The sequence below is a fragment of the Pagrus pagrus genome (assembly GCF_965226575.1).
Source record: "Pagrus pagrus genome assembly, chromosome: 15".
Lineage (NCBI taxonomy): Eukaryota > Metazoa > Chordata > Actinopteri > Spariformes > Sparidae > Pagrus > Pagrus pagrus.
Window position 1 is genome coordinate 11,426,725 of NC_140199.1, and position 20,749 is coordinate 11,447,473.

The 20,749-nt window shown below is 40.5% G+C and overlaps 2 protein-coding genes and 1 long non-coding RNA gene across 9 annotated transcripts in view; 2 read left to right on the top strand and 1 right to left on the bottom strand.

Annotated features, from left to right (window-relative positions):
* The first annotated feature begins 105 nt into the window (after positions 1 to 105).
* Positions 106 to 2,121, top strand: LOC311270670. The gene is made up of 2 exons (XR_014624282.1): positions 106 to 183; positions 564 to 2,121. It is a non-coding gene; the product is annotated as an uncharacterized lncRNA (long non-coding RNA).
* Positions 1,843 to 9,568, bottom strand: pnpt1 (polyribonucleotide nucleotidyltransferase 1). The gene is made up of 28 exons (XM_084375714.1): positions 9,362 to 9,568; positions 9,030 to 9,090; positions 8,322 to 8,396; positions 8,097 to 8,202; positions 7,956 to 8,005; positions 7,782 to 7,845; positions 7,645 to 7,692; positions 7,381 to 7,494; positions 6,875 to 7,061; positions 6,567 to 6,618; positions 6,313 to 6,370; positions 6,058 to 6,154; positions 5,873 to 5,975; positions 5,603 to 5,673; positions 5,139 to 5,175; positions 4,957 to 5,023; positions 4,775 to 4,864; positions 4,551 to 4,604; positions 4,210 to 4,319; positions 4,052 to 4,123; positions 3,897 to 3,960; positions 3,709 to 3,792; positions 3,538 to 3,621; positions 3,258 to 3,364; positions 3,104 to 3,159; positions 2,856 to 2,934; positions 2,715 to 2,762; positions 1,843 to 2,633 (listed from the first exon to the last, which is right to left on the bottom strand). The coding sequence occupies exons 1-28, from the start codon at positions 9,478 to 9,480 to the stop codon at positions 2,478 to 2,480; spliced, it is 2,313 nt and encodes a 770-aa protein (XP_084231840.1). The 5' UTR covers positions 9,481 to 9,568; the 3' UTR covers positions 1,843 to 2,477.
* Positions 9,569 to 18,727: 9,159 nt separating this feature from the next.
* The window catches only part of ccdc88ab (coiled-coil domain containing 88Ab), a 70,075-nt gene continuing 68,053 nt past the window's right edge, over positions 18,728 to 20,749 (top strand). For 2 of the 7 annotated variants that reach the window (XM_084375467.1, XM_084375466.1), the window contains exons 1-2: positions 18,728 to 19,447; positions 19,578 to 19,678. In XM_084375467.1, coding sequence (XP_084231593.1) covers positions 19,385 to 19,447; positions 19,578 to 19,678 — 164 coding nt within the window. In that variant the 5' untranslated portion in view covers positions 18,728 to 19,384. The remainder of the gene's footprint in view (positions 19,448 to 19,577; positions 19,679 to 20,749) is intronic. The other 5 variants (XM_084375465.1, XM_084375468.1, XR_014624271.1 and 2 more) reach the window with 3 other exon arrangements.

The following is a 20,749-nucleotide window of genomic DNA, read 5'->3' on the forward strand; positions in this document are numbered from 1 at the left end:
CTTGTAATCCGATCTTGTGTTCTTTTTCTTCTTCGACGTCAATCAAGCGCTAACTGCCGCGGGGTCTCCTCCTCCGAGCGACATCATCCAATGGGAACCGCAGCAGCACAAGATCAACGCGCCACCTATCGGCACCGAAGGGAACAGCAGCAACAGTTACCTGCAGGTGACTCGTACATAACAGTAAGCCTTTTCTTTTAGCTGCTTTTACAACAGTAGCTATAACAATACTCAAAATTAGATATTTTAGTGTCTCACCTGTTTATTTTATGACATATCTGGATTTTTATTTTGTGTTTTGTGAATATTTCTGCCCCCCCCCCCCCCCCAAATAGTGCAACACATTTCATTTGACTTTTATTGCATATCCATGCACATGCATATATGCACCCATATCCCAATATCCCTAAGTAATTCTGAGTAGTGTACTACCTACTTAATTGAAACAATGACAGTCTTGCACCATTGTTAAAACTCATATTCAAATTAAAATGGTTTAAATCAATAAACCAATAAATAACAGTTCTCCGTATTATTTTTACTGTATTTCTGAATTTATTAAGCTCTAGGACCAAACATGAAGCTTTTTCCAGCACCTGCCCATCAGACCAGTAAGACAAACAGACACACACATAATTTTAATACCACTTCAGTTTATGAGTACAGATATTGAGCATCCTGAATGTCCTCCAGCCTAGAAAAAAAAAACCCATGTTGCAGTAAGTACTTCAATAACATATGTCAAATGGAAGAGTATCTGCATTCAGAGAGTAATTCATAGTATTAAAATTTATTTCAGTTTTCACCCTCTTAATCTGGTGCATATTTCTGTGATGGGGTTAGTGTTAAATCATAAATTTAAGTGAGCTACGAATTCTGCTAGAGGCAAAATAATTATTTAAGTAAACAATTCTTCAGTCTATCAGACAAACCAGTGGGGCAGCAGGTCCAGTCAGTGTGACACAGCAGTTCCTGTCATGGGTATTACCCAATTTTCTGTGCCTTAGGGGTGGAAGTCTCATTGATGTAAGAATCTGTCCTTCACCATCTGAGTATTTAGGAGCCCACTGGCTGAACCCTACACATGACATTTTTAGGGTTGCGCAGCAGGTAATGATGTTATTTTATCGTGCGTTGACAGAGTAAATTACATCAGGGAATATGGTATGGTAGCATATCAACTAAGTTAAAATCACAAATAAACTGACAGGTCCAAACAGCAATGAAAGTAATGGGTATTCAGAAAACGAACTGCTCCCATCAGATTGACGCTACAGGTTTCCAATCAAATTCAGGAAAAGGTACCAGAAAAGATATTTATCAGTGAATCTCCTCAGCTCAGGGCACAAGGACGGTATGAAGAGAGGCTGCGTTGCATGTACCTGAATAAAGTAAGGATTGCACGTGTCTGTTCTCTATGCCTGTAACAGCACTATATTGTATCTTTTACGCTGCAACCTTTATGTCCGGGACAAATTTCTAGAGGGACGGATAAAGTTATCTTGAATTTTGTATCTTGGATGTCAAGCAGGTGTCTTCATGGGACTTACAATTAGTGATGAGGTCTTTGCTGCTGTGAATTACAGTGGTAAAATGACTAGGCCTGCTCCAGGCTGTGGGTGGAAGATGATTTCAAACTTAACATAGTGTCACTATCAATGCCTGGTCAATGGTTGCTAAATGTAACCTGTTTTTCTTATAGTCTAAGAGGTAATTCTACTTTTACTACGACTGGTTTCATGGTTTTTCCATTTTGACTGGTTGTATTGGATCTTTTTCACGTTGAGTACAATTTGTGGATGGACATATGTGTGCATGTTTTCTGCTCAAAATGTTTGTGAATTTTAACACTACAAAGCCAACATTGTTTTATTTATAAATTTTATGTGCACAACATAAAAGGGAAATATAACAAAAGCTCTCCCACTTTTCCTTCTTTCTCCTTATCTTGATCTTGACAGACGACACAGTGCCACAGTGAACACCAAACATGTGGTAAATTCCATACACACAAGAGGCAGTGTTATCACACACATGAATTAAAAAAAACATTGTTAGATCGCATTGTGTCTGTTGGGTAAAAGCTGCTAGATCACTGTGATAGATGAAACTGAAAGAGAATATCACCCCCTTATGCTTGATGCTGTCAATGCTAGCTGAGTTGGCAAATCTGAAAACAAGACACCATACAAGGAGATACTTAAAAATACAACAGATTTATAATATTTGAAAATGTGTGTCCACTGCTCGTTCTTATCCAAGTGCTCATTCAGTTTGTGCACATTCATTGAAGCACAATGACACCAGGACACTGTTTTGTGATGAGCTGCAGTCCACTCCAGTGCGATTTAACCAAGTCCATACCCACCACAGCAGCAGGGTAAACCTCCTTATGTACAGCACTGGATCTGATGCTCTTGGTTTAAACCAAAGTTTAAATCCACTTTGGTTGCAAAGCCAGCAGTTAGCCTGATGTGTCACAAACCAGTGCTGTCCGTGTGGCTGTTGCTTGAACCCATGGAGATGCTCTGTTTCTCACTCATTGTCTTGACGAGAGTTGCTGCAGGGGACTGGAGCACCTTCCGTGAAAGTCTCATTCTTCCGTCTGTTGGGTCCCGTCCAAAGTACTTGACCTGTTGGCAGAGAAGGTGAGCCCAGAATGTAAACACAGGAGGCGACTTTGAAAAACACAGTTTGTAGTTATTGACACATACCTGTATCTGCTGTCCCACCTCTAATCCCAAAGCACTTGGATGTTTGATCTAAAAAAAGAAAATACAGAGAATTTACCCTCCAAAATCCAAAGAGGAACATGGACATGAATGCAAACAGTACGCAGAGGGAAATGTTCTGACCCGTTTGTGGTCCAGTTGTGAGTTGTGCAGCAGGACAGCACTCATGTTGGGATAAAGTTTTACCATCACACCAATGTCCCTGAAGCAGAGCAGGAAAAGACTTCAGAAGCTGTTTGAGGTTTGATTTATTCATAATTTGATTTCGGTATTCATGGAGAACATGAATAAAATTCTGCTAGACAGTGTGATAAAATTGATTGCTAATGACTGGTAACAAATACTGTTTTACATGCACTGTAATAGTTTACCTTATCTCAGTGATGGTGGCAGTGTAGATGGCGCCAAACTCCAGCTGCTGTTCTTGCTGCAACACAGGACAGAAATATACAAGTATGTTAATGCACATAGTGTATATATACACATGCAAACATCTGTGTGCATTTACAAGTGTTGGAGACTCACATCATCCTTGCAGACGTCAGTGATGAATTCTTGGGCTTCACTCATGGCTCCCGGCGTTGGAGCGAACACAGAGAAAGTCTCCTCGTCCACCTGACTAATTGTCACACCTTAAGAGGAAAAAACAAATCTCCAGTTACAACATTCTGTTAAAAGTGTCTGTGCTGTGCAGCAACACAGACACTTTTAATAAAACGACAAAACTGTACTTCAATCACAAAGACGTCATGTTTTTGGTTGGTTTTCTTATTCAGTTAAATATTAATTTCAGACTACACGTTACCCGTTTCAGCTTGTAGTCTGCGAAGGTTGTAACCTCCTGGACCAACAAAGCGTGCTCGCTTGGAAACAGGCACCCGGACATTTTCTGAGGAAAGAATGAACTCGTGCACATCAATGATCCTCTTCCTTCAAAATGTGTGAACTCAAATTTATGTTCAAACACAAATCTTACCAACAACAGGTCCATTCTCCTTCCTAGTCCCTCTGGGGCTTGCTATACATTTCTTCATGATGCCCAAGATTTCCCTTTTTGCCACTAGAGCATAATAATATTGAAACAAAAGGTAATTAAAACCCACCCCCAAAAATGTGTACACACTTTATTTTTTTGTGAAAAAAACTTTGTTCTTTTGAGCTTACCAGTGGCCTGTTGGATGGCCTCCATGACCACCTTCAGAGGCAAACCTGGGATCTTTACGTCAGCCTGGAGGTTAAATAAAGATGTATAAAATAGTAAGTAAATTTATCTCATTTTCCACCCCTTTCAGCTACAGAATGAGCCAACTTCCTAGTACCTGTAACGCAGTGATGCCCTTGTTTGTTCCTGCTAATTTGAAGTCCATGTCTCCAAGGTAATCCTCTATTCCCTGTTTAGAAAATAACAATTAGCTCATATTCAACATCTCCAACATAACAAAGTTGGTCACACACTAGCTACAGTTGTACTCCATACCAGAATATCAGTTAGTAATCTGTAGTCTTGGATCTCATCAGGTTTCCCTGGAACAGCCTTGGAGATGAGGCCCACTGCTACACCTGCAACAGGAGAAGAGATGGGCACACCTGGAAGACACAAATTTAGACATATTAGCTACATATCATCACACAACTTCACCTTATTATGTGCATTGAAACACCAAAGCAAACCTTAATATGTCCTATATATCAATATTTAAATAGTGTCGATTTGCTTTAAATTAAGTTGAAACTGTTAATCAGTTAAGAACTCCTTATAGTACATTCAAGTAAAAATAAGAACAGACAAAATGACAACAGACATTATGGTAGTGGTACCTGCATCCATCAGTGCAAGGCTGCCTCCACACGCTGAAGCCATTGAGGAGGAACCTGAAAGAACATAAAGAGGTGGATATAGGGAGAGGAAGGGAAATACAGCAATAGGCTGTCAGACATTGTAACCCCATGTTCCTGTCTCAGACATCCTGCTAGACAATAAATAGATTTCCTGTGGTGACAGTATTGTTTTAAAAACGTGAAAACTGCGTCACCAAACTCACCGTTTGACTCCAGCACCTCAGCAGTGACCCTGATAGTGAAAGGGAAGTCTTTAGGAATGACTGGTCTCAGAGCTTTCTCAGCCAGGGCCCCTTTAGATAAACACAAACATCAACAAACACATCCACATTTACAGTCTTTGTCCATGAAGTTCTTGATGGGAATGAAGACAATGACTACAAACCATGTCCAAGCTCTCTCCTGTTGATGCCTCCCATCTTCCCAATCTCATTGGTTGCATATGGAGGGAACTGTAATAAAGGCAATGTTGATTTCAAGTTTACCTTGAAAACTAAACTAAGGAATACAAAATCATATACCTGATATTCAATGTGACTTTAAAAAAGAAAACAGCATTTTACTCACTTCATAATGAAGCATGAAGTTTTTGCCTTTGATGCCACTGCAGAAAGAAAATGAATGAAAACCCTTTCAATGGTTTATTTTAATCTGTGTGGACAATTTAGGCTACCACATAAGACAATACATGTCATGTACTGTATGTCATGCCATTCAGATACAGACAGGAAAATATGGCTGCTACTATTAATTTGATTAATCGTTTTGTCTATAAAATCTAAAACAAATTGTGAAAAAAGGTCATTGCAATATCCAAGAGCCCAAAGTGAAGTCTTCAAATTGCCTCTTTTTTTCAAACCAACCTTAAAAACCCAAACACTCTTCATTTACTATCATGAATGACAAAGAAAAGCAGCAAATCATGACTTTTAATAAGCTGAAAGCAGCATATGTTTGACATTTTTAACTTGAAAACCTCTGCCTGAACTGTCCTCATAATGTTAACACATGAATGTGCAGATTAATGTTACCTCAAAGCTGTGGTGATCGGGTCTGCTTTAATACTGGATTCCAGGGAATCAAATGTGACACTGGACAGCACCTACGGGGAAAGAAAGTTAAAGTGTTAAATAAAAGGCTTTTTCCACAGTAAAATCTAATTTCTCGACTCCATAAACACTTTAGGAAGTCAAACACCCAGATATAACCAACAAACATTAGTCTTCCATCTCTTTAAAAAAATGGGTACAATGATATTCTTCTTTCACAAAATTACTGTGGCCTTCCTGCTCTGTACCTACCTGTGTTTGTCCTCTCTGGAACAGAGCCGAGCCATGCAGCGGTTTAAAGAGGTCGACATCACAGGAAATGTTCCTTAAAGAAGTCAGCTCCCTCCCATCACACCTACAACAAAAAGTTTTGCATCATTTACAGAGGTCCATCATGTGTCATGATACATTATACATTCATTTCACCATGGACTCACCTCTTGTACTCATTAAGCACTAAATTGCGGAAGACATCTTTGCTCACTGTGTTGAAGGACTCAATGACCTCAAAGGGCTCAGCCTGTGGGAATTTTTCTACACGTGGAAGACATGAATTGACACTATTTCAGCTGACAAATAACACACAGACTCGATTGAATTTAAACATAATGAATAGAAAAAAATGATTGTGCACCAATATTTGAAACCAAGCCAACTTAAAATTGTTTCCATGCAACATGAAGATATTCTACCTTTTAGGTTCTCTTCAGTTTCTAGTCGAACTTTGTTGATGGCTTCATCTCTTGAAATCTAAGACGAGATAGTGATATGATTAATGTTGTAATAATCTGAAACTCCTGAAAAACATAAATATTTTCAGATCACAGAGAAGAAACACATCAGTGATTCTGGCTGCTTTAAAATAATTTGATCCACAGAAACAGAAAACTGAATACTTGCTAAAATGGGCTCAAAATGGCCACATGATGTTGTGAGAGAACCTTACCTTATCGTAAGTGTAATTAGTGAAAACAGCATAGATCCTCTCAGAAGCTAATCTGCAAAGAAGAAAAGGAAAAACAAGTCATTACTAAGAGATAAAACTATATGAATGATATATTTTTCACGCAATTATGAGAAATTATGCTCAGATACTGCTCCATCAAGGTTCCCAGTAGGTTAACCATCACAAGAATATCGACTGGATTTGTCTCATTTACAAACAATTCATTTTTTTTTTAATTGCTGGAAGGAAATCATATCTAAATACATTCCAAGTGAAACTATGGAAAACAGTATCATCACTGGTCTTACTGCCGAGCATGCTCCACCATGTCAGTTGGGGCTGAGAAGACCTTGATCGGAGTGCGCTTGGTGACCTTACGCTCTCGCACCAGCTGTTGGATGGCCAGTATGATCTGCTGGCTGTGTTTGACTCCCAGCTTCACCGCCTGGCAAAAGTCCTGCTGCAGCACGTTCTCACCTGATGCCTCAATCATCACTGGCAGACAGTCACATTAAAGAAAGTGGCGTATGATGCGATAGGCTAATTAATAACCTGACCTGACAATTGCAGATGTTAAGCACATTTGTTGCTGATGACATCTATACCTAAGTAAAGTATTTCTGAGTCAAGTAAGAAGAAAATGTGATAGATAATATTTTTTTTTACATTTATAATTTCCACTTCTGTGATAATTTGACAACAGATTTTATTACATCTACACCTCTCTACCTCTCACCTTACCTCTACATCTTACAGACTGGACCTTTGAAGTTTTTTCAGTAAATAAACCTCTGAGCTTCTGTTGCCAACTTACCCACTTGGCTGCCAAGGGCTCCGGCCACAATCAGGTTGAGACTGCTGGAAGACATCTCTGCCCTGGTGGGGTTGACCAGCAACTCTCCGTCTACAATGCCCATACGCACAGCTCCTGTAAAAACACAAACACACATGGAGTCCCAAGCTAGTTTTCAAAGAAATGTACAATAATTGAAATTGGACAGATGAGTGAAAACCAGGACTGAAGGTTAAAAATTCTAATTATATGTCAACAGGCCTAAATCTGTTGTGTGTTCCTCACCTATGGGTCCATTCCAGGGGATGTCGGACAGGGCCAGAGCAGCAGAAGCTTTAATGGAAGAAAACGTCATTTTAGCCAAGGGTTTAAAAGAGAAAACTTTACCTTGTGAAAATAAGGATGTCTGAGATTTAACTCACCTGCATTTATAGCCAGCACATCGGGAGCATTGACACCATCAACTGCCAGCAGGTTACAAAGGACCTTCAGACATACACAAGACATAGGAGACAAATACAAATTAATCTAATTTTAGTTCAAAAAACAAAAGATAGCAAAAGATAATGGTGAAAACAATTTCAAACTGAACTGACCTGAGTGTCATAAAAGTAACCAGGAGGGAACAGTGGTCTAATTGACCTGTCTGAGCAACAGAAACATGAGGAACTGTCAGTGAAAGCACTAAAGTCAACATCAAGTTATAAATAAAATAAGACACATTCTTATCAAGTCACCTATCAGTCTGCTGGTGAGGATCTCGTTGTCAGTGGTGCCGAGCTCTCGCCTCAAATAGTTGGTGGGGATTCGACCTGCTGCAGCTGCTTTCTGTCTGTAGTCAACCTGTTAATTAAAGGGGGCGTTCATTCACGAGACAACCCGCAATGCTTCTACCAAATACATTTACATTACTTCCCACACAGCGAAGGTTGAGAATTTTACAGTTATGTTTGAGAACATACCACAAGAGGCATAAACTGAGATGGAGAAGGTTTGGTTTTGCTCACAGCAGTCACCATCACAGACGTCTCTCCCAGCTTCAAAAAGAGATGGAACAGGTTAATGAAAAATATCATTTAAATTCACTACATCGTAAGCAGTAGTTCCACATGTTTATAGAGAAAAATATACACTACAGCTGCAAAGATTTATCAATTAAAGTTGTCAACTATTCAATTAATCACCAAGTATTCAACCTTCTTAAATGTGAATACGTGAATATCATATCTTCTATGATATTAAACAGAATATCTTTGGGTTGTGGACAATACAAGACATTTTAGGATATCATCTTGGGATTTAGAAAACACTGGTCAACATTTTTCATCATTTTCAGACATTTTATAGAAGAAACAACTAACCTAACTTAACTAGTAATATTTTAATTTGGTTCAATATTTAAGGGTCAAATCAAGTCAAGCCAACTTTACTTTTTAAAGGCCTAAATCATATGTCACAGGGCTTCACAATCCCTCTATCATAGGGGAGGAACCTCAGGAAGAGCAACAGAGGCCGGATCCTTTATCCAAAGATGGACAGACATGCAGTAGGTGGTGTTTATACAGCATGGATGTAGAACAGCAACAGCAGAAGCAACATTTATGAAGAATGTGGATAAAAGAGGATGCTGAGCAAGTTCAAGGTGCTGCAGTGTTGACACATTTCTGTACCTTTACCACAGCAGATCCATCAGCAAATCTAGCAAACTTCCCTGAAGAGATCTCAAGTTTCCTACAAAAACAACGAGAGCACAGCATACCAAAATGTATGAGATACTAAACCACTGACATGTTCACAGGTAATTTAATTCCGTCTTCAACACATCCCAGTTCTCTGTTCTGGTTTTTGTTTAAGAGCTACACGGGTAATAGTGAGGCTATCAAAGCAGCAGCTAGCTACACACTGACAGAGGCTACAACACCCGTTATAAGTTTAGCGTTATGTCTTGCTGGCTAACAGTTGAACACTTGAACTGAACGGAGGTCTGCGAAAGTCAACTCACTTCTCCCCAAGGTCCACCCTCACTGTCTGCGGTGTGGAGTGGCTGTTGTAAACACTTTGGTGACATAAGCGGACATGAAGGCGGGCAAACGAGTGCCCCAGTCGGAGCAGGTACCTCATATCTACAGAAAACAACCGAAAACAGAAGACTAGTTAGCCGGGTGCTGTCAGTGTCTTTACAGTTTAGATATGCGCGTGGAGGCTTCCATGTCAGTTCGTCACATGAACGGAATTACGTTGTCGAGACGCGTCCTCTGATTGGACAGACTGAGGCGTGTGTGTAACATCAAATGCGTCCGTGTCATTCAACACACAACAATTCCGCTTAAGCTGCCTTATTTACTCTCTTCAGCTCTTTCTGGACTTTATGACGGTATAAAGGATTTTTACCTCGAATTAAAAGCATTAAATACATTTAGCAGTTGGAGGGGAAAGTATCGGGTTTTTGTTTGTAATTAGGGAAAAGGCACACGATTAGCTGCCACCAACATAATGAAAATATATCAGCATGGTTATAAGCTTAACACGGGTGGCAGAAATATAAGAACAGTTTCCTTAAATGAACTTATACGTTATCTTATCTTTTCTAGCTGTGCTAAGCTTCTGTAAACGCCCCCTTTAAAGCCGTTTTATGCGTTATGCAGTCTGTGATCAAAGTACAGTAAAGTAAAATAGTAAACGCCTGGTTCTGTTGTCAAAGTGACATGATAGTAATTTTCTTTTTAGGATACAAATAAATCAATATTTATTTTTTGTTTCAACACCATTACATTTAAACATTTAGACCTACCATCATACAACTAAGTAGGCCTAATGATATAGGCCAAATTGTCATAGGGTTATTCTAGATTTTCTCGAATGAACACTTTCAGTTTCTGTTACTTTAGGGCATATAATCAAATTCCCCTGTTATGTCTCATGTTTATGTCTGAAATGAAACTGTCACAAGAGGGAATGTAGCAGCATGCTTGTAAGCCTCCAATATGCAATGTTTAATCCTTACCGCTAGGTGGCAGCATCTCGCCACCAAGTTTTTCTTTACTTCATTATACAATAACGAACAGTAACAGACTCACTGCTGTACAATTCAAGTTACCAATACAAACAACAGACTCACACCTCCTACACGAAGGATATACGGAATCATAAATGCTTACACATTGGGAAACAATAACATGGTAGTTATACAATAATCACAACAAAAAGGTTTTGATTGTTGCAATGAGACAGTAACATAGAATGCATTTACATGTAAAGAAAGCTAAATTACTAATGATATTAATACTACTCCCAAATTAATATTTTTAAAAGAAGAAGAAGGGAAGAAATGTACTTTGTAATGTACTCATTTTGGAAAACAGGTGTGTCTATTGTTTCTACATTTGTGTTGCATAGGTGACAGTATCTACATATAATTTTAATCTTGTTCTAATAATCCCTAACAATGTCATCTTTCAATTTTGAAGCATATTTATGAATAGATCAATCAATTGTCTCCTTTTAATGTTACAAATATCACTGTGTATTTTTGAAATTTGTTTGATTTTTCTTAGAATTTTTGCCACCACCACCCACCCCACTTTTCATATAGACATCACTGAAACATCAAGGGCTGTTTACTTGTACTTTACAGTTAAGTCAGAAAAATTGCTAATTGTGTCTTTATTTTTTTCACATTGTCAAAAGGCTCCTCTGCCTGAATCAGCTGCCGTAACTGTTTCCTGTGAAGTGTCTCTGAAAGAATGAACTCTCCGTGCTTCAAATAGCCAGTTCTTTTGTCTTTCAGTGCATCAGTCAGTAAATCGTGACCTTGCTTGCTGATCAAACAGTAAGTCCAGGAGTTAGCTTACCAGCCAGACAGCCCTGCGGTCACCCAGTCAGCCAACTCACTAACAGTGGGATTGCTGCAGTTGTTATGGCAACAGATGAGAGTTAACAGCATCTCTCTGGATTACTTTCACGCATGCACACACTTCGCACCCGCGGAAACACATGCACACGCTCCAGCTAATTGCAGGGAGGAATAGCAGGATTTCACACAAGCTCACGCACAGTGAAAAACAAGAACACATTTCCATTATATTACCAACTCGTATTATCTTGTTTCCATGGCTCCGGGACACATTGAGATCTCATTATTACCCAGCAGAGCCATGGACTATTACTGCGTAATGGACCAGTCAGTGCTTCGTGGTAGACTACAAGGATCATAAACAGCTCAGTGGAGGATTCTGTGTGGAGGCTTCACTTTTCAGAGAGACTCTTCTTTTGTAAATGTTCATCGACCAACGTAGAAATCAATTGGTTATCTCTGGTCTATCTCTGTCTGTGCATCTATACGTCAATCCATTATTCAAACCATCATCTAGTCATCTTACAGAGATCTCTGTGACGAGAGACAAGGTGTCGATGTGATTTGATTGATCGGTGGATGTTGTTGATGAGAAATTATATCCAAGATCAATAAACTAGTCACACTACAGTACACCAAAGGAAGCAACAGTAGTCCACCTGAATCAGAATCTTTGAAATATTAGTTTATGTATGAAGTGTTAAAAATGGCTTTTTGGTTTTTTGTGTTCTTTTTTTGCCTTGATTTAAAAATGATGTCAGAAAAATCAGCTTTGGTCTCTCCTGTGTGTGTGTGTGTGTGTGTGTGTGTGTGTGTGTGTGTGTGTGTGTGTGTGTGTGTGTGTGAGTGTGTGTCCGTGCACCTTGGCCACTTCACAACTCAAGAGGTTTAAGTGCTTTTCTGATTTTCATGCTGCAGAGTTTGAGGAGGTGAGGACAGGACAGCCTGCATGAGTGCTGCACTGATCTCTGTTATACACACATGAACACACGCACACACGCGCACACACACACACACACACACACACACACACACACACACACAGAGATTTGACGGGATTTTCCGTGGGGGTGCTAACTGAGGTTTTTCTGGGTCCTTGGCAACCAGAAGGGAGATTTAAAGGGAGATTATCCATCATCCTAAACACCCAGTGACAGCTTCAGTGGAAACCGGTGACATACTTTTTATAGCTCATTTTACAACTTTTCTTGCAGAAGTGCGATGTTTCCAAATTTCCATCAACAGAGACACTGATATTTCCTGCTTGTGGTTGAAAGACATTTCTCCTGTTTGTCACTGAAGAGCCAGTAATTGGATCTACCCTCCTCTGATTATTATGGGCATGCATAAGCTTGAAGGAACCACCATTTAGACAGCTCAGAGTGACTTGAATTGGCAAGGAGTGATTTCTTTTGTCACAAGCGTGGTAATTACGTTATGGCACATGGCAAGGTTCCACAAAATACTGTTCCGCTCTCTCAGAACGGGCAGAATTGCAGCTCATGGAACAGCATGTTGCTTAGAAAGTGCCTCATATAAGTACATTAAAGGTGCAGCATGTTAGAAATTAATTTGAAAACCTTTAAAAGATTAAGGGAAATTATCAACAGAGTGTGAACATTTTTGACATTATGACATATGTGTGTAGTGTTGCAGAGATATTTACTGAAAGCACCATGCTAAGTTTTAAATCTCTTGTGCTAGTGGTGTTAACACCAACACTCCCCCGGTGCGCCAAGCTCGCAGTCTGGGCCAGACCCCCTGGAAGTGTCCAAACCATGTACTTAACACAGTACTTACTATGTCACATGATGCACTGAAACCCAAAAAGCACTTTTTGAGCATCACAACCCCGCAGAATGACTAATTTCACTGTCATAATTTGAGCCATTCGGTCCAAAATTTAGAAAGTCCTGTAGCCACAAGGTTAAATTGTTTTATCTCTACTCAAGTTAACCAGAAGTTAACCAGCCTGGCCCAAAAGTGTGGGAAGACAAACTTTATTTGGCTTCATGCGCCGCTGAGCAGATTTTGTAGGAATGAAAAGGGCGCCATCTCTAATGCTGTATCCAGATTTTACATGTTAGATCCATGATCTGGGCTGCTAGCTACGCTGATGATTGGGTAGCTACAGTTGGCAGGAGGTAGTGGTGTCTGTTATGGTACATCGGGTAAAACGTTATCCAAATATACCCTCTCTATGTGAAGAAAATCAGCTCTCTATACACACACATGCAGTTAAATGGAAGTGCGTTTTGTCAGTGCAAAGCTCCCGTCATAAATTAACTTCACATGATCAGCCATATGGTATGTGATGCAGTTTGGTTTGTTGTTAGACTGGAAATGAATGGTGAGTCATTGACGCCTAAGTGTAAGCTTGTATGATACATACAGAGTAAACAACAAGCTGGTGCTGTGCTAATCAATCAAATCAGAGTAAACATAAAGACCCGGTAAGTTAGCAGATACCAAAGTGTGAACAACTCTTATGTTTAACAGGAAGAATAATCTTCACAGCATCAATAAAACAAGTCGTGCCCGAGACAAAATCAACGTTGACAATAGAAATTTTCATGAGCACCACAGAGTAACTAACATTTGTTTCATTACAACTCCAACCCCTGCCCTCCTAAATATTGGCTCCCTGCAGTGTTGATGATCTAAAAAGCCTCTCAGACAGAGGGCAGATAGTGATTTAAAGCCTTGAGGCCTGGACTGCAAAGACCTGATTACTTCTTGGTCTCGCGCCTTGAATCCGGAGCGGTCATTAAAGCCCGTCACGAGAACCTCTGACTCGGGGGAAGAGAAAAGAGAGATAGACAGAAAAGAGAATTACATTGCTATCATGTAACCCTTCATCTCTATGAGCAAAGGGATGCATACGGGGTGCAAAAGGTTGGGACACACACACATACACACATCCTTATTGCCCTGTAATGTTATGCAATTAGGCTTTGACTCTTTCACCGGGGTCTCAATCATCTGAACTGCTGATTTGAATGTTAAGGCATTGATTTCCCATAGCAGCACTGAGACAGAGACAGACGAGATGGTCAGAGTGACCTCCACTGTGAAGCTAGAGGTCAGACCTTTAAATTATTTTGTCAATCTAGAAAGGCCAGAGTTTAGTGATCTATGCAAATGCCGTGTTTTTTGTGCTTATGCCTCCATGAAGATCATGTTATTATTGTCATGTGTATTTTTATGTTTGTGCACAACCCTTGGATGGAAACTAACCACAGGTTAATTTTGTTTAAGTTGCTTAATGCTGCTGGACTGTGGATTTCTTTGTGAAGGAGTCGGCTCGGATTTTCGCAACAGTCCAAAGGATGTGACTGAACAACGGTAGCTAACCTGAGTTTAGATTCAGAGTCCGCTAACATAAACAAACAACCGGCTTCCAGAACAACACAGACATTCCACAGTGCCCCTTGACCACCCGACCATATGACAGATTGACTATTTATTAGTTTTACAACCGGCTTGTGAAAGAATGGTAATGTTTAGTTAAAAGTAAGACCTATACCTGGAGTATGAATTCTTTTTTAAATGTATTTGATTTACATATTCAGTGTTGCTTAGTGTATTTCCACTGCAGGGACCAGGGTCTAAATTAAAGCAACATTAAGTAGAAATTGTCATCTTGTGTGATTTGACATCCCCCACAGTTTCTGAGTGCAACACCACAGCTGTTAATACAAATCCCAGGTCTGTAACACTTTGTCAGACGTAATGTAGGTACAAACAAAACTCATCACATCATAACAGTGTGTTGAAATCTTGAAGTATGTAACGCTGTGATCCTACCCTCTCACTGACGTTACAGAAACAAGTGACGGGGCTGGAGTGGCTGAAACAGACACACCATTCACCCTATTACAAGACACTGTACCATCAACATGAATCTGAAGCCGTTAAGGTGAAAGAGTTACATAATGTTGCTTTAAGGTAAAAAAGTGTTTGAATGGTTGTACTTTCCAAAAGTACAGGAACGTTATGGTGGAACTTGTGGTGAACATTTCAGATTGGTCAAGTGCTGGCAGCATTTCCAGCTGCAAACCAGTTTGTTTGTGTTCACTGTGCCTCAAAATATCAATACTGAGTTATAGAAGAAAGGATGTGACAGATGGACCCACACGATGAGTGTTGTTGTACAGTTGCACGCAAAAATGTAACTCTCTAATTATGGCGAACAGAATTTCATTGAATCTGTTAAACGTGTGGTTTTACTCAGAAAATGCTGTTTGGTTTCGTCTCTGAACCCTCCTTATCAACATTTACTTCACATCTACCTTGAGCTTTAGTCATGCAACCTCAGTAGGAACAGTCAATACAGATTAAATGTCAGTTGAAGAAAGAGGAAGTGCTCATAAAATTCTGCAGCGTTAGTCAGCCCACCATGCGTTCAAGTGCTGCATTCAAGTCCACATGAGATCAGCACAGCTCCAAATCAAAATGTTTGCGGTGACTTGTAAATTCCAGCGAAATAACTAACAGGAAACGGCCGTCATCCAAAGAAGACAGAGAGGGAGTTTTCTCTGAGAGAGGCGCTTCAAGGTCATGCAAGAACTTCTCAAAATTTTTCCTGTTGTGGATTTCTGAGCAGCGCTGCTTCGTGGTTGATGGATCTTTTCATCCCTGGACTAGATTAATACCAACCAGAGGAAACATTTCCATGTGTACACACTGGTTCTGCAGAGTTTGAGCCAAAAGAGGCGGTCGGGTGGGTTTCCACAGGGCTGCTTTCATTGCTGAGTGTGTGTGTATGAGGAATGCTGCTGTGGGTCTGCACAATCACTGAGTCATTAGGTGGAGGTGGATGTTGCTTTGTGACAAAACTTGTTAAAAGCATCATGAATAATAGATGTTGATGAGACAGGCTGGAGCTCCCTTTCAATCCGAGGTTAATGAATCCAACATGAACGCAAATAGATGCTAACACACAAACACGGCGAGCTACACAAAATATCCACCTCACCCTCTGCGGTAATTGAGCAGAGCATAATTGTGTTCAGGCTGCTGTGTGGGTAAGCGGGCACTACACGAGCCATGAAAGGTTTTCATTATCTGCGTCAGTGTTTAATCGTCTGCTGGGGTTATAGGGTTCATAGAAATGTGTGTGGGTTGCCTCAGAAATGGGCTATATTGGATTTGAGTAGATTCTGGAGCAAATTCCCCTTTTAATTTACATCATTACGCTTAGATAAACTTCATTGATTTCCAGGGAGAAAATTGAATCTTTGTGGGAAGCAATGGGCAGGAGTACAATTGGAGAGCGAAGTATAAAATGTATTACAAACCCTGAACACCCTTTCTCACTCAACATTTCCTGCCGAGTTTGGTCCGTTTTGGTTGCTCACACAAGAGATTTTCAATAATCTTTTATCATTTTACGCTCTTATAGATGATTTACATTTGGCGGGCCTTACTTGGAAAAAAATTATGTCATGTTTATGCGTCTCCACCAATCCAGATTGAGTAACATTTGGCTCAAAATGTGATGACAGATGTTATGTTTGTTTGTGTTGCCAGACCACTGTCAATCAAATCTGACAAAATCACAGTCACACAGTCCTGGAGAGGCAGATGAGCTGAATTTTTAAAGGTTAAACTGGTTTATCAAAGCTTTTACTTTGATTGTTGCTCATTTAGAAATCAATATTTTATGTTGCAGAAGCATACTAAAGGCGACACTATGCAACTTTAGAGTGAACTCATCCTTTAAGATTTGAAACTACATTTTAGGGGTTTTAAAGTTAATTTTCTTTAAATATAAAAAAGTTAAAGTAGTGCACTAGCACTAGTTTGAAGACATGTGATGACATGGAATATCTACAAAAACAAATTTCTTTGTGGACTTATCGCACAGTCGCGTTTGAAGAAAGCCTCCAAATTGCACTTCTGCAGCACAGACATGTCAGATCTAACCCCAAACCATTCTTCTACCTGTAGAGAAAGGTGGTCAAAGATACAACCAGACATAATCTGTCGAAAGCCTAAATAATGTCTAGCTGACAGACAAAGAGAGAAAATAAAACTGTTCTTTGGGTGGCCTTTCTGACAGATATTGTAAACTACACCTCTTGCTGTAACGTCCTGGTGTGCACTGAGCTGACATCCTAGTCAAACATGTTTTGCAGAGAACAAGACACAACAGGTCGAGTCAGGATCTCCTACTGTATAGCCTCAAGCCTGAGCACCAACCACAGCGACCGTTATTCTAAATGCAAATGAGAACCTCATACAACAGAGCTGCTGTTCATGACACTTGCTTATTCGAAATTTCAGGGACACATACAATAATCCATTCACTCTGTGCTCCTGAGAGGTCTCCGTTTCCCAAATCAGTGATTGTGTTTTAATTGGCTATTCGGCTGCACAGACTCTGCTGCCTATTCACACCTTCAGAGTCATTTATCAATTGTTGATTAGGTGTCTCCTCCTTCTATAGTGAATGCCTGTGGGTTTGGACTTATCATTCAGTCCTTACCTGGCTGCTGATACAGCTAAAGGAAATACTGCTCGTTTGTTTGCTCGTTGTACGTCTCTTGTTTCAAATGTGTGGTCAATAGCTGCTCGTATAACATACTTTACATATTAAGTCAGTTGCTTTAATACTTGAGATGTTTTATCTTTGCTTCTTATTTGCATGGTGGCAAAGTGCAAGTCAACACTGGTGACCTCACAGCAAGAAGGTTGTGTGTTGCAATCCCGGCTGGGGCAGTACCTTCCTGCGTGGAGTTTGCATGTTCTCCCTGTGCTTGCTTGGGTTTTCCTCCAGGTGCTTCAGAGGGTTTCCCCCACCATCTCAACATGCAAATTAGATTAATTCTCCAGTCAGCACCCTTGACCAAGGCACTGGCTAAGATCTGGAGTTGGTCTGCGGATGCTGAATGTCGGTTGCCCACTGCTTCCTCTCGGAGTGGGTGAGATGCAGAGAAGTACTTTCACGTTAAGTGACTGACGTTACCTATTCTTTACACTGGCACATATATAACATATACAAACAGGTTGATTTAATGCATTTCATAATGTCTTTGTTTGGATGGGTGTTTTATGTAAACCTCCTCTTTATAGTTGAATAAAACTCACTGTACTTTACTGTACGTTTAGCCTCTTTGTACAGTACCCACCAGGTGTCAGTAGCCTACTTGCCTTGCTGCTGTAATGTGCTGCATGCTGTACATGCAGACAAAAGGCACGCGTGAATCCAAGTATTTCCACTTGAAATAAGCAGAAACATTTTGGCCACAACATTGGGTCTGCAAGAAAACTTACCCTCATCCCATTTCTGTCTGCATCACGCATTCAAAATCTTTCCTCCTCACTTTTGGCTATTTAAATAATTGAATTGTACTGGATGACCACATGCTGTCTAGGAGTTACTACACTAAGGTCTTAGGAAGAAAGTCTAAGTGGGGAAAGGATGCTCTGATGATCAATGCCCTATTTTTCTTTTGGAGCTAAAGGAGGCGGAGGGAGATGCACAGGAGCGACAGCGGGAGGCGGTGCTAAGTGTCCTCCAGTCATCCTCTCGGCTCCCTCTGTTCATTAGTATGCTGCATTTGAACGGAGGCAGACGGGGAGGGGAAGAGAAGTAACCGGTCAGAAATTACTTCACAATTAATGAGGATTTTAAAACCAGGACCTTGAACCTCTGGATGTTTCCGCCCTGGATATTTTCTTCATTTAGTCGCCTCGGAGGAATATTTCCATTCAGCGCCAGTAACGGTCCTTTTTCTTTTTTTTTTTTTCCAGAGTAACGTTCAGCCGCTAGCATAAACCCGTACCTGGCTCAGGTCTCATGTAGTCTCTCTTTATCGCCTCTGTAGATAGCTAGCTAAACCAGACTAGAGAAAACCTTTCAGAAAAAATGTGAGTCCTTGTCTTTTCCATGAGGTAGCCAAGCCCAGTCGTTTGGCATCTTGAAACAGCTGGGTCGTGTCGAGAAGATTTGTGGATTAACGTTTTAATTTTTTTCCCCCTCTCCTCTCTCTGAAAAAATCTCCCAAGAAACCCGGTGGCTGTTAGCAAAAATGAGCGTCGGTTTAATTGAATCAACTACATGAGTGGAGCCCTAAAGACAAACACATCTTTCTCCCTCACAAGGAGTGGACGTTTTTTTCCCCCCGTATCTGCTGAAATAAACGGCGCCAGTGTCAGTGGAAAAATATGGAAAGCGAGGTTTTCACCCCGATGCTGGAGCAGTTCATGCTCACGCCTCTGGTCTGCTGGGTAAGACCCCTCATTAACTATTCAAATGTGGCTTAAGCCCGCTGATTAAACACCTCTGGCCTGTGGAGGCATTTCAAAGTGTTTATTGATTATCTTAACACCTTATTTGCATTGTCTCGTTTGTTTCCAGGTGAAGACAGTCGGGCAGCCGACAGTGACCGATGGCACCAAATTATCGGAATATATTGAATTAGTGGATGGGATTTACCTGAACGAGATAATGCTCGAGATGTGAGTACAGTGACACAGATTCATATATGTCTCCTTGCACCACCTTTAATGTTACAGGATTGAGCTAATGGGGGCATGCAGACTTTTTAATGGGACCCAAACGCACCATGTTTGGGCATTATGTAGTTTTACTACAGAATTATGCTATTTACAATATTTATAACAAACTCAGTAATATTTCTCTTTTCCTTAACTGAATAAACAAGCTGTTCTCAGGTCCCCAGATCACTGTTTGAAGCTTGAAAGGTGGCAGGGTCCGCCACATATAAACAAAGTAAAACAGCATAAAGATCGTGTTGTCCTTCAAGTGTTTATTCAGTTTATTCACTCATGAGAAAGACAAAAGTTAGGCATAAAAAATCAGTCACTGAAGCTCTTTCTCTTCTGATTAAAATCAAAACACACTGCACCTTTTAAATAGATATACAGTACATGCAGCTTGCTCTCCAGCCTCTGTCCAGCACTTCTGGACACGTCTTCTGTAGTGAATGTAGGCTAAGCACAAAGGGACCTTGTATTGGGAGCAATGATGGGTCAGAAATGTAATGGCAGACAGTTATTGTTAGGATCCCTTGGAGCAAGGGGGCTGCAAGCAGCTCCTCAACTTCCAGTTGCTCTGTTTTTTCAGTCACCCTACACTGTCATCTGCAGCAGACTGGAAGACACCCCGCCCCTGAAAGCTGCTGCTGCTGCTGCGCGCACGTTTCCTGCTGTGCTGTAGATTAAACTAGAAATAGTAGCCTTAAGCAGGAGTAAGACTGATAGCAGTGCAGAATCTCGATGCAGATTACACAGCAATGCAGATCCTTCTTCAATGTCACAGCCAGCACAGTTGTTTGTTTTTATTAAATAAAAAGGGAAGTAGATGCTTTTGAGAGCTCTCTTGATAGTGAGAGTGGGTGGATGCTGGAGGAGATGAAGCATTAGATGTCAAATCTGTCTGTCTTTTTCAGTCAGCTCCCAACATATAGCGTGACAGAAGACTGGTTCCCATTCCTTTGTCTGGTGTGAGGCTGCCACTTCCCGCTAGCAGGGCAATTTTTCATATTTTCCGCTAATGCAACACTCCAC